The sequence below is a fragment of the Apus apus genome, chromosome 2 (assembly GCF_020740795.1).
Source record: "Apus apus isolate bApuApu2 chromosome 2, bApuApu2.pri.cur, whole genome shotgun sequence".
NCBI classification, from domain to species: domain Eukaryota; kingdom Metazoa; phylum Chordata; class Aves; order Apodiformes; family Apodidae; genus Apus; species Apus apus.
This window is the reverse complement of record NC_067283.1, coordinates 142,686,118-142,704,399: the sequence shown is the minus strand read 5'-3', so window position 1 is coordinate 142,704,399 and position 18,282 is coordinate 142,686,118. Positions and strand designations below refer to the sequence as shown.

Below are 18,282 nucleotides of genomic sequence, written 5' to 3'. Positions count from 1 at the left end.
TTTTTCTGAGAATATCTACTTTCCAAGGAAACTATTTAGCAGGGCTAAAAGAGATCCCTTTTGCAGACTGTCCAAATGCACTCAGTAGTTTGTAATTGAAAAGTGTGATGATACTTAAGGAAGTTCTCATGATAAAATGGCTCAAAATCGCTCACAGTCCCAGTACGCCTTCATCTTAGTTCAGTTAGCCTGTGATGGTGGAGGAACATGATGCATCAAGGCATTTACTTTTGCCTGTCCCAAGTAATTTCAGTCAACATCAGATTTCTTTCTTGTGTCAACTTCTGTTTACTAAACCCCCAAAATTACAAACCAAGTCCATCCTAGTGTTGTTGTTCTGGTTGTGTTTTCTGTTGGGTCTCCTTTAAACAAAATCCATGATAAATCCTTATGTATCTAGACTACTGTAAATGAAAAAACATATGTGCTGTTGACTGTCTTAGGACCAGTGTTTCTATATTTTGTTCTGAAGTGAAACACAAAGCCCAAAGAATCAAGATTTCTTGGCATAGTAATGTATATTCAGAAAAATCTTGGCTGGAGTCTGGACTTGTTTTTAACTGTTTGGAAAGGGTTTGGGGAAGAAGACAGGGAGCATACGGGAGATGGCTTTTTTTCCCAGACAGTTGACTGCTGCTGTGAAAAAACAAGTTCATGCACAGGAGGCACAACTTCGCAGCTCTGCTTTTCACATGTTGCTGTCAGCAAATCTTTCAGCAAGAATCAGCACAGAAATAGGCAGGTTTGGTGCTCACCATCAATCCCACCCTAACAGCATCTGGTGAAAACAAGAAACCCTGGGAGCAGTTTGTGCAAGTGGGTTTGGCAAAGGGGCTGTAATCTCACCTATAGGCTGAAATTAGTATGATTCAGACATTACTAGACCTCTTTGGCCAGACCTGGCACAGGCTACAGGGAAATGAATGGGCTTGAATTGAATTCTTTTCAGTCTTTTACTTACCCAAAATTGCAATTTGTAGAACAGGTGACTGAATGCATTTTTTTGCATGTAAAATACTGAAAACCAGCTGGCACCTTGCAGCGAACAGAGGACTTTTGCATCATCATAAAACAGGTTGTAGCAAAGAATTTTTAATAATTAGATTTCTCATGTTTTCTAAAATTTTATCATTTTATTTTCTTAATTCAATTTGCTCGCCAGAACAAACACTAGAAAATATATATTGAAATCCTTTTCTTTTTTCTCTGACACGGAAAGTTCATCTTTGGACAGTAGTTGTTTTTAGTTTTCTGCTTTCAGATTCACTTCTAGCAATTTACTCCAAGCTTAGCTGGAAATGAACCTATGACTCACTCTCTAGATGAGAGTTTGAAAGGGGAGTCTTTACATGTCTCACTTGTTATTGTTTTACTTGCTTTTTAGTATTTCAGGCTTTGAATTCTATATTAAAATAGTCTGTAAGAGAAACATGGTGCTTTTCCAGAACTGGCCAGTTATCAGTATTGACTATAAAAGTAATTTATTTTAAGAGAAGTATCTGCTAATCTTTGAAAAGTATTGACATTTTTAGTAGATTTGGGTTTGCATAACTGTGTCAATGCCTTTTACTTTTCTTATGTTGTCAACTTGTTGTGTAAGTTCTCAGTTTATGAGAAGAAATTTGAAAAAGTTCAAAAGCAGTACACTGGAAAACAGTAGGAAAAGCAGTACAAACAGAAATACAGGAGAGTGTGGATGTTTTTAGATTGAAATACCCAGTATTGCTGTGCCACTTCTCTGAATCAGTCATTTTCATTCCATATAGTGGAAGAAAAATTAAGCCAAATGCTTTTGAAAGTAACCTCATTATTCTCCACATGTTTTAAGCTCTCTAATCAGAACAGCAGTTTAAATACTGTTAAGTTTACTGACTTAATCATAAAATGTTGCAATACAGTAGCAAATGCAATCAAGAACCAGGAACCACATCTGAATCCATGCAAGAGCACGGAATATCAGACGCATTACTTCCTCCAACAGAGATCTTCTGCCTGAAAATATTTCTACGTGTACTGGGTTAAAGCAAGTGCATTTTAAAATATGTCGTGATTGCCACAGTCCCTAAAGAAAAGTTTACAAAATATCCGTGCTGTATGGAAGTTCTTTAAAGGATAGCAATATTCTGTCTTTTCTTTCATAAAAAAAAATATTTTCCTGATTTTGTTACAACTCCTGCCTTGCTTGAAAGTCTGTCTGCATGACTTGCTGGCAAAGGTAGCATTTCAACCCTCAAAATCTTTAGAGCTGTGGCCAATCATATGGTTTATCATGACTGTGACAATATTTGTTTTTTCTCTACGAGCCACTGCTTCTGAAGTCATGTGAAATGACGAGTTTTCAGCTTTCATTAAGCAATAAAAAAGAAGTTTCTGGCCCTTCATGGTCTGGAGAGAACAGCTTGGAAATGTGACTCTAACAACTGAAAAATCAAAAGCAGATCAGTCTCTCATATTGATTTTTCACCCAGCCTTATGGTTTTATGAAGGGGAGTCTGACTCTCATCTTTTGCCCAGCCTGACAATACTGTCAATATTCTCTGATCTCTGGCAGTATATTTTATCGTCAAGATCAGGGTCTCAAATTGTATACAAAAATAAAACTACTGATAGACAAAATGAGAATAGAGATATAGAAAAAGGGACTAGTTTGAAAAGTAATTATCTTTTTGTACAAGGCCATCTCTTTTTAAATGTGTCCAGAAAGTTTCTTTTCTGCAAGGTTGTTTTTATATATATATATGTAATTATGTGTGTACATATAAGCACACACATATATATATACACGCATAATGTGTGTATGTTTGTACATGCATAAAAGTGGTTGTGCAGAAGAAGACAACCTGCACAATGCTGCATAAGGCTGTATCAGGTCTCAAGAGCTGATCTCAAGAGCTTTGGTAAATCTGACACTGTTAGAATTCCCCTCCTTTTGATATTCAGTGCTCGAATCCACACAATACATCCAAACTCGTCTCCCCCAGCTAGGAGAGAAAAGTACAGGGCAAAGTTTTGCTGTAATTATGGATGTAATGAACCATTTTTATATTTCTTCAGAAGCAGTTAACTGAGAACACCCATAAGCTTATATCCAGCAATCTACTATTTTAAGATTGCCCAGAGCAAGTTAATTTTAGGTTTAGTGCTTTGTAATTTAACTAGAGAACTGCACCTAAAATTTGAAGATTGAGTTTTGCAGACTTTAAGAAGATTTGCTTCTTTGCATTTATTATTATTTATAGTTGAAGCGTGCTTAATAATTTCCTGCATTCCGTGCACAAAGCTACCACTACAATCCTAGTTTATCTAATGGTAGTTGGTGGCATTTTTGTTTTTAATCCTGAGCTGGGTTAGAGTTGCTGTACTGTGATCTTACCCTGATCTTAAAGAGATCCAGCCAGGAGCTAAAAGAGCAATGCCCCATCCATGTACAAATCCAGAGGATAGGTATTTCTGAGAGAGCTACAAACTGACCCAGGCTGAAAAACTGCTTGTGTTTTGGAGTTTCCAGCTAACTCTGGAGGAAAACAGCAATTCACAGCCCCAGACTAATCTGATAGTGTGGTCAAATGCTCCCACTAGAATCAGCCACTGCCTTCAGCCCTGTTTTGAGGAGACTCAGTCTTGTTGCAGGTCCTCCAGGCTCATATAGCAGGAATCCTACCTTGGGGGAGCAAACAGCTGTGTCACCCTATCCAAGAGATGTGTAAGTTATCTAAAAAGTAGTCACTGAATTGTGTTTGCTTGCACATCTGAAGACAGCAGAGGAATCATAGAATCATCAAGGAAGGAAAAGACCTTCAAGATCATCAAGTCCAACCGTCCACCCTACAACCCCTAACCACTAAACCGTCTCCCGAAATACCACATCTCCCCGTTTTTGAACACCTCCAGGGATGGTGCCTTCACCACCTCCCTGGGCAGCCTGTTCCAATGCCTCACCACTCTGTGAATAATTTTTTCCTAATATCCAATGTGAACTTGCTGTGGAAGAGGCAGAGGAGGGATTAACCATTTGTGGGTTTTGCTGTAAATGGCAAATGTGTATCACATCTGAGCCTCACATTCACAGGGCTGCTCTTGGTTTGACATGGAAATCCAACCAGTTTGTACCACAGGCTTTCCTGCAGCCATCCTCCAGCTGTGGGGAAGCCATGTTGTTAAATTTAACTCTCCTGCTTGGAAACATATTTATCTGAAAGTGTATTTTCAGACAAAAGATCATTTTGGATGAGCTGTAACACTTGCAGGACAAGGTACAGATTTGCTTCATCTGCCTGCAGGTGCCCTTCAGACAGGATACATCCGAGAGGAAACTCTGGTTATGTTTCCATAGATCCAGGGAGGAAGAAGAAAATGGGAGGAAAAAATGAGCAGGATGAAGACCTGAATATCTTTGTCTGTATCTTACCATATAAAGTAAAAAAAAGTTTATGCCGTTACAAAAAAAAAAAAAATAGGAACAAGGAAAAAGTCAAAAGAAACACGTTTAAACAGCTAAAGGTGAGTCAGCATACAGGAAGCTGATGCACATGACTGATGAGATTATCAGTAAATCTTTTTTCCCACTTGTCCTCCCTCTCTCTTCCCCTAAATTACAGTTTAACTACTGTGCTTTAAAACAAAACAAAACAAAACAAAACAAACAAACAAAAAAACCCCACAGCACACTGTGAATTAAGTATAAAGCTTGATGCTTTTCTGGAGCCCAAAATTTCCCTCTGTCCTGCAGAGAGGTTGGCTCTCTTCCCCTGCAGCCGCCAAAGCTCAGAGCTGTGCACCTGTGGGATGGGGGGCATTTTAAAGCCCCAAACATGTTTTAAAGATCATTTGCTAATTATTAGATTCAGAAGAGAATAACGTTGATTTCACAATAAACATTTTCGGGACGTTTACTTTGAACTGTGCACAGAAATATTCAGTACCTTCAGTCATGAGTGTGTTAAGTGAGAAGATAGTGCTGTAGGGCCTGGATTCATTGCATCTGCTGAGGCACCAAATACCAAGGATAACCACACTTCTAATTGAGAAGCACCATCATTAATTCAGGGATCTAAAGTAATTAAGAGTAATTAATAATCATCATTAATTAAAGTATAAAACAAGTGGGGTGAATGCAGCTTTAAGGTCAGACTCTGGTTGATCTGATTTCTGTCTGTAACAGGGGAAAGAGGTCTCAAGAAGTCTACTAGCTCTTGCCCGAATATCTCATGTAATGTTCCTTGCTTAGCTACCAATGCCAGAACCCCTCGCGCCCCTAATTTGGGCTGTCAGTCCAGCATCTTTCACAATACCTAGTCTCTTACTGTGGAGGTGAGGAGCTGGGTTTTGGAGAGGTTTTTTGTCTTCTTCAGAGTTGCAGTACTTGACAGAACGGATGGAAGCACATGCTCTGGCAAGCCTGCTGCACTAATCCTCATGGGATGTCCAACTGCCTTGTTTCCTGAGTACATGGTGTTCATCAGCGTAGGCTGACTGTGATGCAACTGTGGCCAACACCCTGAGTGTTTCATAGTCTTGACATAACTTGATTCCAGGATTGACTAGAGCCAAATCTTCTTTAACTTTTCTCCTTCCTCGTTTGCACTTACCTTGATTTTGTGCCCGCAATCCAAGTTTGTAAAGTCAAACCACAGCTCAGAAGAGGAAGGTGTGGCTTCCTCCTTTGTTCCTCCAGATAGACCTGAAGTAAGAAAAGGGAGAAGGCAAAATTTCTCTACCTTTAAAGGTTGCCCAGGGAGGTTGTGGATGCCCCCTCCCTGGAAGCGTTCAAGGCCAGGTTGGATGGGGCTTTAAGCAGCCTGGTGTAGTGGGAGGTGTCCCTGCCCGTGCAGGAGTTTTGGAACCAGATGATCTCTAAGGTCCCTTCCAACCCAAACCATTCAAAGGTGCATCAATTCAAAGCATTTGGTACTCAATAATTTTCATTATCCTGTTCAAGCAAAGCTTCTACTGACTTTGAGGTCAGGTTCAGAACCTTGTTCATGGTCACTGATGGAGATTTCCAGGGTATGAAACCTAATACCACTATTTTAAGCCTTTAAATAAGGCACTTAAATAAGTAACAACACTCAAGGTAACAACACTCAGCGCCTTTCACTCAGGTTTCAATACAGGTGTTTGTTAAGTTTGGGAACTGCAGTAGGTTCAGCATTGTTTAAACAAGAAACAAAACCCAAGAAACACCAACACAGCCCTTTTCTGAAGCCCTGTTTTGCATTGGCAAGGCATAAAATGCTGATTTCTACTCACCTCCAAGCAAAGGGTAATAGCAGATGTGATGTTACTCTAATCTCACCGATGACTATTTTTACAAAACAGACTACATTACATTTACTAGTACATGATGAAGAGGAATAAATAATTTAAACAACCGTTGTCAAAATAAATGAGTAAAGTGCATTTTGTGATAAATTACACTTGCTTTTTTAATGTGTTTCTCAGTTGCAAAATTCAGTAATTTGCAGTGGATCTCCCAGTCATTAAAGTGAATTAGCAAGCCTCTACTTTCTTAGCCATAATTTTAATCTTAACTAGAAAGGAATTATTTAGTATTATTTTGGCAAGGGTTCCTCCTTAATATTCTTTTGCAGCCACAGTCTTACCGTGTAATGTAAGTTATGTATGTATCCTGGTGACTTGGATTTTAGAGCTCAAAGCTGATTATGAATAGTAAAGAATTTCAGCTAGCATAAAGATATAATTGTTTTAAATAGAGTTTAACAACAATTCATATCACTGGCTGCTTCAGTCCTTCCACTGGGATGCAGATGCCAACCAGATTTATAGTTGCTTAAGGAGTGCATAATGGGAAGTTATTTTTTAGAGGCCTGATACCAACATTAGTGTATACACAGAGCATACATCTGCTTAATTTGTCTTCTTGCTTGTGTTTAGGTTGTAACTTACAAGATGGAACTCCATTGTTATTGGTCTTTTTTTTAATAGATATACATCTCTGCTTGTTTTCCTCTGGAGTCACACAGGATTTTTTTTTTCAATTCCTTTATCTTGAAGCTATAGGAGACTGCCACAGTTGAGCCTCTGGCTTGTATCAGAAATAGTGTGACCAGCAGGAGTAGGGAAGTGATCTTCCCCCTGTACTCAGCACCGGTGAGGCCGCACCTTGAGTACTGTGTTCAGTTCTGGGCCCTTCACTGCCACGACATTTTTGGTGCTGGAGTGAGTCCAAAGAAGGGGAACCAAGATGGTGAATGGACTGGAGAACATGTTGCTTGAGGAGCAGCAGAGAAACGGGATGTGTTAGGCTGGAGAAAAGGAGGCAGATAGGAGATGTTATTGCTCTCTACCTGAAAGGAGGTTATAGCAAGATGGGGGTCAGTCTCTTCTTCCTAGTAACAAGTGATAGAGCAAGAGGAAGTGGCCTCAGGTTGTGCCAGGACAGGGTTAGATTGGACGTTATGAAGAATTTCTTCACCAAAAGGGTTGTGAAGCATTGGAACATGCTGCTCAGGGAAGTGGTGGAGTCTTCATCCCTGGAGGTATTTGAAAGTCCTTTAAGAGAATTTAAAAGATGTAGTGCTTAGGGACATGGTTTAGTGGTGGGCTTGGCAGTACTAGGTTTATAGTGGGATTTGATGATCTTAAAGGTCTTTTCCAACCTAAATGATTCTATGATCTCTGCAATCAGAATTGGATTTCCCTACCGTTCAGTGGGTGCCTATGATGGGGTTTTTTATGTTTTGTGCTGGGATTATTTAAAGAGAAAAATCACAGCAGAAACCCACAAAAATTGGCAATAGGCTTCAGGTGCACTAGTAATAACCAAAGTATTTTTTTAAAGCATTTTGCTTGCATGGACAAGTTACAGAGACGACAGAATGTTTTTAACTAAATCATCCCTGCTTAAGTATCACTCTTTGTTCATTTTGGTCTTACTTTGAAGTTAAAGAGGAAATTTCCTGTAAGTCTTACTCAGAATTAGGAATGACAAAACAGAAACACTTAAATGCAGACATTAGAGGTAAGCCTGCATGCATCGTTACACACAAAGGATGAAAAATAATAGTGGAAAATATTTGTTTGGAGCTGCTCACAATGTGTGTGTATGCAGCAATCAATGCCAACAGAGAGATACAAGACAAAATCTTATATCCAGATAGACAGACAGACAGCTCCATAGCTCCAGATGACATCTTTAGAATCACTGAAAGAGTTTTGTCCTGGCTCTGGCTCTTTCATCTTGGCCATCAGTGACTCAAATTGGGGCAAACTGTAAGCATGAAAAAGGCCTTTGTTTTGGGGAATAAACCTCAAAAACAAGACTTTCTTTTAAAGATACAAATGGAATCTTCACCAATCTAAATATACTACCCTGAAATGTACTATTTCTACTGTATTGAGAGACTGGTTGTTTAAATAGTTTGATTTCACATTCACTATTAAAAGTCTGAAAGTTTCAGACTGTTCCAAAGATGTGACAAGTAGAAAGGGTGTCTGACAACACTAGAAACCAGCAACTGCTTAGCCCCTGATGCAGCAGGGTCCCTAAGAGGTGCTGGAGAAGTTGCTGATTCCTCAGTCATAGTATTTATATATGCACACACACATTCATGTGCAGAAGTTTTGGCCCTTTCTTACTCTAAGCAGCAGCTATGGCGTGCCGACATAACAATACAAAGTCCTAAGGACTAAAAGGATTGGGATCTGCTGTCCATTTGGAATGGATGTTGTTATTGGTGATGAGAGCTCCATTAGTGGCAGTCAGAATAGACTGAGGCAATTTGTTGTGCACAGAAGGATATTTAATAGCTGGCAGATAGCTCGTATCAGACCTTCAGATTTTTATTTGGGGAAGAGGAAGTCCAAGAATCAAGGCAACTATGTGGAATTAACAGGGAAACTGATCAACAAGGGACAACTTCCATTCCAGTCCTATAATTCTTTTGTCTGCTCCTTAAAATCTCAGATAAAGATTTTAATGCAACTTGTAGCCAGTACTAGAATTAACAGTGATTTGTCATAACTTGATGTTAAGCACGGAGTCTTGGCTGTTCTCAGCCAAGTAAGTAATTCTCCTGCCATGCAGAGAAGTGATCACCAGCAAAGCTGCTATCAGAAACCTCCATAAAATGACCCAGGGAGGCTATTTTTCACCTTCCTAGTGGTTGCCATGGTCTTCAAAAGGCAAAGTTTCCAAACTAATTCTGTCTCTCACAATCAAACCCTATAAAATATTTTTAGAGTGTGTTATTACTCAGCAGTATATAAAAATGACACCACCTTGCTCAAAAAATCTGTTCCCCATGTGTATTCAAATCTATACGTGCAGCTTTGGATAACTAAAATAGTTTTGTTGCTTTTTTTCCCCCTTAGCTCTATAGATGCAGCACAGCTCACTGCTCATTTTTCACACTAGTTAACTGAGATTAACAGTTGGGCAGGTCAGGCAGTCAAACTAGATGATAATTGTAGGTCTCTTCCAACTGAACTATTCTTGATAGAATAAAAAACCTTGTTCTTCTGTATGTAAACAAAATGTTGAGGTCCAGTCTACCTGCAGGTACCTCCCAGGTTTCTCTGTGCTCCCACTGTAGCCAACAGATGTCCCAAGAGTGGTGAGATTTGGGCCTGGGGACAGGAGGCAGGTGACTGTCTCTTCACTGACTGTATAGCCAGTCTGCAGGTAACAGCAGTAAGTGTCTAAAAATAGTTGGATGAATCTGGGCCACATTTTCATTTGCAAGACTTTTGCTGATGCAGCAGCCCAAAAATACCAAGCATGGTAAGTAGACTTTGGTTTGAATGTTTATATGACATGAGTAGCTAATGTGGTATGATGGGGAATCAAGATTTTCAACAATTAGCTGCTGTCACTTTCCATGGTACTTTTGTCCTGGTCTTTGCTAGACATCTCATTGTGGTTTCAGAATGGATCCAGATCCTTACCACAGATTTTAAAGACTTAGGTTTAGAGAAATCCAACTAAGTTGTGGCTATGTCTTATGCTCTCCAGAAACCTCTTAGAGGCTGCTAGAAAGGTTTTGGAAGCAGAATCTCAAAAACAAGACAAAAATATGGTCTCAGGACTGTTTTTCATGTTAGATCAGGTGAACTGGATCTGTGTAAAGGTATTAGCCACTCAATCACAAGCTCATATCCTAGACACCACTCCTGCAGGCAGCCTGCTCTCTAGAAATAGGGCTCATTTTCTTCAAAGGCCATTGCAAACGGTAGCTCAGCATGGTGGTATGGGTGAGTTGCTGGATCTGCAGAATGTAGGTATTTAGTCATGATCACTTGTGCTTATTTTATATATCATGAGCATATATTTTGTGATCTATTTTTATATATATATGTGTTTCTCATTGCATTTTAGCTAGAGTTATGATGGGCATATCCTGTCTAGATTCTAGACAGAGATCCTGTGTATATTTTGCATTATTATGCAAGAAACATTTTAAAAGTGTTGTACAGGCTCACAAGCACCTCATGTCACACCAGAGATGATGGCTGTCTAGTGATAGACACAGTGAACTCCTTTGTTCATGGGCAAATAAGTATGGGATCGTGCAGTTGGTTTGTAAAGCACACTTGGATGAACAGTGCTCGATAAAAGCAAGATAATCACCATTCGTTAAGATCTGAAAAGATCATGTATGTCTATAGACTTTCATTTCTTTAGCTCCCAACCTGTATCATTAATGAAACTGAGTAATTTGCTGTTAGCTGGCAGTGTTTATTGAGTATTTAAATATCAGGACTATAATTGCAGTGTGTTTTTCCCATGTAGTTTTTTCACAAATGGCATTATGTCCCATTTGTCTAATGCCTAAGCTTCTGTGATTACAAAATAGCCAGGTTACATAAAAACAGCTAAATTACATATTTGCATACAATACTGCTGAGGCTCTGTGGAAGCCATTTTGGGCTGTTCAATGCTTATAGTTTCTTTCACTGAAATGGTTTGTTATTTCACCAGCAGTACTGCAGAGTTGTTCCAGTCTTTTGCTTGGAAACATTTTTTTTTTTTCATTATTTACTCTGATTTCCACAAATGAAGTAAATAATATTTAGTAAAATAAGTAATAAGAGACAAGAAAAGAAAGTACTGCTGATGTAGCTCTTTCTGCCATTTAAACCTATGGGATTTTTGTTTAAAGTCTGGGCAGAAACCAGCCTTTAGTTAAGTGTTTGAATAGCACAGTGGGACCCTGATTCATGGCTGGGCACTGACAAAGTAATGCTACTAAAAATAGTTTGCAGAGTTGGGCCCTCCAGTAGCAAAAGAAAAGTCAGAGAATGCATAATTTGAAGAAATGCTCTGGCTGTTGCCAGTGGCTCTGCTGTCCCTATTGTTATTTAAAACCAGAATTAGCCGTGCCTGTCATCTACAGCTCAGTCTACCCATTTGCAGGCTGCTGGCTTCATTCTTTATTACCTTCCTAAAATCGAGTTAAACATCAGTGTTCTTTGGGAGGCCATAGTCAGCACTCGGGGAGACACAAGATATCATTCCATGTTATGAATACTTCCATTGCAGAGCTGACTGGGAAGGCTCTGCCGCTGCCAGTGGTTGTCCCTCCCTGCTCCCTGCCAGCTCCACTCAAGCTGTGGTGGGGCTCTAATGCAGACCTGGGAAAGGAATTGGTTTAAAGCTTTGGTCTATTTTTTGTCAGAGACTCATTTCACAGGCCCATTGTACTGTGCAGCTGGGTTGGAGGAAAGATTGGGAGACCACCTCTGTCTCCCCTGTGCCATGATTCATCACATGGAATCATGCTCCCAGTATTGTGTGCATGCTGGAAGCAGAGCCATGGTCTTCAGCTCATGGGCAGAAGGGGAATCTCCTTCCATTGAATGAAGGCACAAAGAGAAAGCTGGCTTGGTGGTGAACAGAACAACTCCTGTTGGCACCGTGAAGGGACACTGAATGTATAGATTTCAAAAGCAGTAGGTATTCCCAAAATGCCACGTGGAGTTAGCACAGATAAAGATATTCCTGATCCCAGAAGCTAGAACAAAAAGAAAAACTTGATTTCCAGGAGAAAAGGGTAGAACTATTGGATCACCTTTTTATATATGAGATTTGGAAGCCTTACCTTTTTACCAGAGATATCACAGGTTATTTACTGGTTAAATTCTTGAGACTGTAAATGAGAAGTAAAAAGGGGTTTAAAAAAAGTTTTGAGTTTTGTTTGGTTTTCTTCTTTCTACATAAAGACTGTAATATCTGCAAGATAAAAATCCAGAATGGATGGATTTCGTAACTTCCGACTGATGGATTTATAGCAGTGGATTTAGCAGTGCTCACTGGAGTGGCCTGGTCTGTAATAGCAATGAAGAACATCCATATGCAATGATGTACTTTCAGCTGTATCAGATACTTTCAGATACAAATACTTTCAACTGTATCAGAAGGCATAATTTCCTGAGACATTAGAATGAATTTCTGGTCTGGAATCTGGGCCAAGGAGTTGAAGACAAAATTTCTTGTTGGTGGGCTGTGCTCCAGTGATCACTCAGACGTCTCCAGGATGCCTCATTAGGGCCACAGATAAAATAATCTCACAGGAGCCTCTAACTAGAGAAAATGGAAAAAATGGGGAGGTCTGAGATGTAGCAGCACGTTGTAGTTACACCCTAGTGAGGTGAGATAATTTCTCATTGTAATCTCTGAATTGAAAGTAGAATCTGAATGACAGTGTTATTAAGAAGTTGATATTTAACATGTTTACAGCCCTCTCAGTTCCCACACCCTTTGGGATCAAACTCCAGAATCCTGAAATCTGAGACATTTCCAGGGAAAATCCCTTCATTAGTGGGGCAAATGAGTTGACAGTTCCGGATCATCTCACACTGCCTTTGTGTTTAGTTTTGCAGCCTCTGCAACTTCATGGCTTTGTTTTTTTCCCATTTAGACATTTTATCAGTACAGTGTTTAAATAGACCCTCTCCAGGAATGCAGAGGTTCATCTTGATAAAATTCCGTGGCATGGATCCTCCTAGCTGGCCAGTGCCCAGCATCCATTTCTTCATGATACTCCCAGCCTGGTGCAGCCTAGGTGTGGATACAAATACAAAATCCTTGAAGGACAAGTTGAAAGTGGCACTGAACAGGCTAAAAAATGGCTTAGCCAAAACATTCTGCCTGTGTTTATTCATGGGCAGTTTGTGATTGTGTGTAGGATTGTAAAACAAATATAACAACATGAATACCTGAGCAAGGCCCAGTGAGCCAACTGGAAGAGTGAGTGTGAACAGTGAGCATGTGTTCATGCTCTCCTTCAGTGCCAGTACTGCAGGGTACGGGCACACACATGGGCAGTTCCAGTGGAGCATCTGTTCTGCAGTGAATCCAGATGCTGGTTACCTCGCAGTAGTGTGTTCATGGAGACAAACCCTTAATTATCCTAAATAGACAAATGCGTGATGCAGACTGAAGATTTCAGACATATGGACATGCCAGAAGTTTCAAATCTCTTGTGGGTGAGGCTTTACAAATGTCTTGAGGGGTTACCAGAACTTGTTGCAGCCTCAGATCTGCTTTTGAATGATGTGTCAGCGCTTGTTTAGGGTAAATATTAAAAGACATGTAGAAATCATCTTAGGAAGTTCACAAGTAACTTGGAAATCAAAGTCTTGTTGACTTCTAATGAGACTTTGGTGTGCAAATCACTTGGGGTTTTTTGAAAATCTTGTCCATTTTCTTTTTAGCCAAAATCTGTTTCATGCTCCAGTGGCAGAAATTCTTCCTTCCTTACTTCCTTCCTTGAAGCAAAAATTTAATTGAGATCTGTGCTTTTCTGGCACTGGAAGAGAAATACCACATCCCATTAGATATTTTCCCTTTTTTTTAAGCACAGAAGTTTGTCTGCACATGAATTGTGGTAAACTGTTTGGCCTGAGATGAAATGGTTAAACTCTGCCAGTTGCAAATTCCTACCAACCTAATTGCCTACCATCGCTAAAATATGAAAGGTGTTTAATAATAAACAAAGCATTATTTTTGTTTACTCTAATTGGACTTACCCGTGTGAATTCTTTGACTGTGATGTCTATTTGTTCATATATTGCATGTGGAAATGAAAAGCAAATCACTGGCAAATCGAAACAATTTGGCAGCATGGACACAGTAAATTATCCAGCTGCAAAATGATACCAATAGTGCTGAGAAAATAATTCCTCTAAAAATTTTAGTACTTTATGGATTGTTTGCAGGAAGCATCTCATTATCTCAGTTGTGTGTATGAAATTCTAAGAAGATTATTTAAGTGTGTCATTTCCTTGTAAAATTCCAATATCCAAGGCCTCTACGGCATTTAGGGCTCTTATCCCTCACTGGAATCTGTATCATTCTTGATTTCACTAGAAATGTAAGCGTTAAGCATGCTAATCCTGAACATTGTGGTGCCTACATTGTACATGCTAATTGGAATTTGTAACAATCAAATTAAGCATTAAGTTGCTATTCCTGTCACCTCTTGTTTGCCATTTAATTGCTGGATACCTACGCTGGGCTCATCATTCAGCTTTTTTGATAATCAATGAAGAGAGGAACTGCCAAAGAACCGTGTATCCAATATGACAACTAAGTAGGTGAGTCCCTCTTTCAAGGGTCCTGGCTTTCTCCACTGCCTGTTGAAGAAGCCCAGATAACTAGCTTGCCTGTCTAGGGTGGGTGAAATGAGTTGGTCTGTGCAACCACCCTCCAAACTTCAGAGCCAAGGGAGCTGGTGCTCTGCAGAGGGAGTTACTCCTCCCAGCTCAGCACACACAGAATTTCATTCTCCCACCTCACTTCTGTCTGTGATTTGCATTTACTTGGGGTTGCAGTCTGCAATTATGCATGGAAATACCCAACTAGTTTTAATCAAGCTACCTGTGGAACTTCAACTGAATCTTCTCAGAAGTCCATGCAAGCTTATTTATTTACATTTCTAACCTTAAAGAAAAGCTTCCAGGTGGGAAGGAGATAGACTATGTATCTTTTTTTTTGTCACAGTTCCACTCTGTGCAGAACAATTATGTATTTATTTAACTAAACAGCAAAAGGGAAGTCTAGTGATCTATGATACGGCAGAGAAGGCCTTCACCTTAACCACTGAGGCACCTTAAGCTCTGCTGCACGTTTCACTATTTTGCATCCATCAGTCCATGCTGCTATGTTCTGCAAGCAAAGAATTTGAATGATGAATGAAAGTCTCTTTCCCTATATGACATTTAGCCCAAAACCCCTCTGTTTAAAGTGTGGCAGTGCCCTTCTGTCCTGACTTTTAAAGGTCAATTTCTACCTGGTATTGAATTTTTTTCTGCCACAAAGTACATTGGTCCTGTCCTTGATTTACACTGCATGCACCTCCAGTGCAGTGTCGGAGAGCACGTCCCAGCCCCGAGCACTGGTGATGGCTGCAGTGAGGGTGAGAATGGGGAGTGTGTCCTCTTCCTAGGTATGGCCTTCCCTTGGGAGGGAGGTTAGGTTTGGAAGCAGCCAAGGTGATGGGAGGTACTTCAGCAAGGTCCTGTAATCTGCCCCACAGGGCCCACCTGCAGTATATTGCAGGCATGGTTGATATAACTTAGTTTGGGCCAAGGGGAACATTACACAACGTTTTTAGTGCTAGAGTCAGTAGAAATAGGTTAATGATTGGACCTGATGATCTTAAAGGTCTTTTCCAAACAGAATGATTCTGTGGTTTTGCTCGGGATGGCAACAAACAAATATGGCATCAGCTCCACAGCATACTGAACAGCCACTGTGATCTGAAAACATTTATATACAGTTCTGTGCAATTGTATTTTAAGGAGCTTAGTTGTGTGTGATGCAAAAGGAGACAGAAAAATATGCAGGTGCTTTGGATAGCCTCCAAACTTAAATCATAGGAAAGGTGCAAATAAGGATAAAGCAGATTTCACAACCAGTCAGAGGGTTCCTGTGCAGAGCTAATTGTTACTCCCCAAAAAGTGGAATGGCTGAACATCTCATGCTTTCTGAACCCTGGCTAGATACTCTTTGTTTTGTACCTGTTGTTTTTTCATTAATTACTTCTTTGCTTGGCTCTGTGGTCAATACAGCCTGTGTAATTTTGGGCTTTGGACTTCATGCCTGACTTAAGAACCTCTACGATACAATCAGTCCATCCTTCATTTATCAAACCCTTCTGCAGAGGCAGCATTACTGGTATCTAGGGTCTCTGGTGTGTGTACATTAAGGTACTGTCTTAGTAATCACCCAGGGAACTCTTTGAAGGTGATAACTCATTTTGATCTCTCTAGTTCATTTTCCAGCCACCCAGACAGAAACATTAAGTTTGATTTGTAGAGTGGTGGACTCTCTCACGTGCCTTTTCACAGCATCAGTTGTGGGGTGGAAGAGGATCTCTGCTTCTCACAGGACCTTCCTTCACAGCAGCACTCTGCCCAAGCTTGGTACTGCAACTGGGAGAATCAGACCAAGGGGCCTTTGATCAAGGGGCAGCAGTGTCGGTCTCTGTAGACCTTTTTGAGGAGGCCTAGGAGGAGTTCCTTGGTCTGGTCACAATTGGATTGATGAGGATGAAATGGTGACTGTTTTTTTCCTAGTCAACCCAGTGCCTGTGGAAGGCTATGATGGTCCAGCAGATTTCACCTTCAGATGGGTGATCAGTAAGGATCAGTTTCCCAATACAATCAGACTTGGGCAGAGTAGGAGAAGTCATTATCTAAAAGCATGTTGAAGAGCCCACATGGTCAAACCCAGACTTTCCTTGGCATCTTTAGGCTCCTGCTTGTTCCCCTTCATGGAGCTGCAGCTTCCAGACCCAGCCTACATATTCCAGAGCCTCCTCAAACCCTGCTCCTCTGCAGAGCTCTGACAGCGTGAAGCTGTTGGAGCTGGAGCCAGGAGCTGGAAGGCAGCACCAGTGCAGACTTGTGACTCTCCCTGTGCCTAACTAGGAACTGTAAAATAAGGTGATGTCTTGTCAGTGAGCTAGCTTGTTTGAGGCATTTTGTTTGTGAAATGGTTGGACGCTGTGTCCATGAGGATAGCAATAATTCTTTTTCAGATGAGAGTTGAATGTTGTGTATTAAATGATGTGATGGGCACGTTCTGAGCTGCAAGGGTAAAGCAGGTACAGAATGGTACCGAAATGCTCTTTCTCTGGGCTCTGTTTGGTGCTCAGAGAAGTGCAAGAGTCCTGGGGAAAACACACTGATAACACAATGTGGTAATACAGGTAAAGGATATATAAGAATTCATTCCTCCACAGAGCTAAATAAAGTTGCTTGTTCAACTAATGAAAGAGGGAGAGGAGGCTAGTTTTGTAGGCTTCATGATCTGTTTTTTGTTTTGTTTTGTGGTAAATGTATGTGTGCACATATGCAGACTTTGAGGTGGCTTTAGTAAGTATAATTTCTCTTTTCGCTTGGTTAATCACAGAACAGAAACTTCCATTTCAGGGAACCTCACAGTAAATATCTCCCTAAAGGTGGATAGTTTGTTCCAGCTATTAATCCTGCATAAGCTCTGCATAAGCAGTGAGGGACTTGTAGCTCCAGTTTCCAAACCCTTTTGCTGTAATACTTTGATTTTTCTAGTGAAGTTTTTGGGTTCATCTGATTATGCTCCTTAACTTAAGGCATATTTCGCTGAAGATCCTGAAGCATGATATAATGGACAGAACTAATTCCCAAATGCTTTTGTATGCTTCTGAACAAGATAGGCATGAAAGTGTCCTGCAGCAGCTGCAGAAGAAATGCAAGGACAAGTTCCAGGTGATGATCAGAGCAGCCACCAAACCATTGCAGGCCTTCAGGGACTGTGTGGTTGAGCACCTTATTTGCCTGCTGAAGATGCCACTTAAGGCCACATCTTTTTTAAGATCACTCAGTTTGCACAGTTCCTGATGCTTCATATTAAAACCCAGTCTCTTGAGACGAAAACAATAGATATGCAAAGGCTCATGATACAGTGCAAATGGCTATTGAGAGCCACAGAGTGTGGAAAACTATCCGTTTGTGACAACATTTTTCACTTCCTGCAGAGCAGCCCGCAAGGACCCAAGAGATTAAGAACTGATTACAGGCAGGCAGTGAGAGATATGCATGATAAGGCATAAAGTCAGAAATCTCCTAGGCATTTTCAGTTTCAGACAGCACCAGCTGAGACTATCAGGCTCTTCAGCATCACATTCCTTTAAATCTTTCTGTTTGCTATAATTTGAGTCTCCAGAGTCGGATGCTGGTGGACAGCTAGTTCACTGTTCACAGAGATGGGTAAGCGTGCAGTAGATCAAGAGAATTTTTGAAAGAAGCTATAAACACTAAGGAAGTGGTTGTATGCAC

General features: G+C 40.5%; 1 protein-coding gene across 4 annotated transcripts in view; it reads left to right on the top strand.

Annotated features, from left to right (window-relative positions):
* The window catches only part of SAMD12 (sterile alpha motif domain containing 12), a 174,249-nt gene that overhangs the window by 142,314 nt on the left and 13,653 nt on the right, over positions 1-18,282 (top strand). Inside the window, exon 6 of one of the 4 annotated variants that reach the window (XM_051609798.1) lies at positions 4,281-4,415. The exons of 2 other annotated variants lie outside the window; for them this stretch is intronic. In XM_051609798.1, the coding sequence (XP_051465758.1) occupies positions 4,281-4,333 (53 nt within the window). In that variant the 3' untranslated portion in view covers positions 4,334-4,415. Of the gene's footprint in view, positions 1-4,280; positions 4,416-18,282 lie in introns of those variants that run through there. One more of the 4 variants, XM_051609795.1, reaches the window with a different exon arrangement.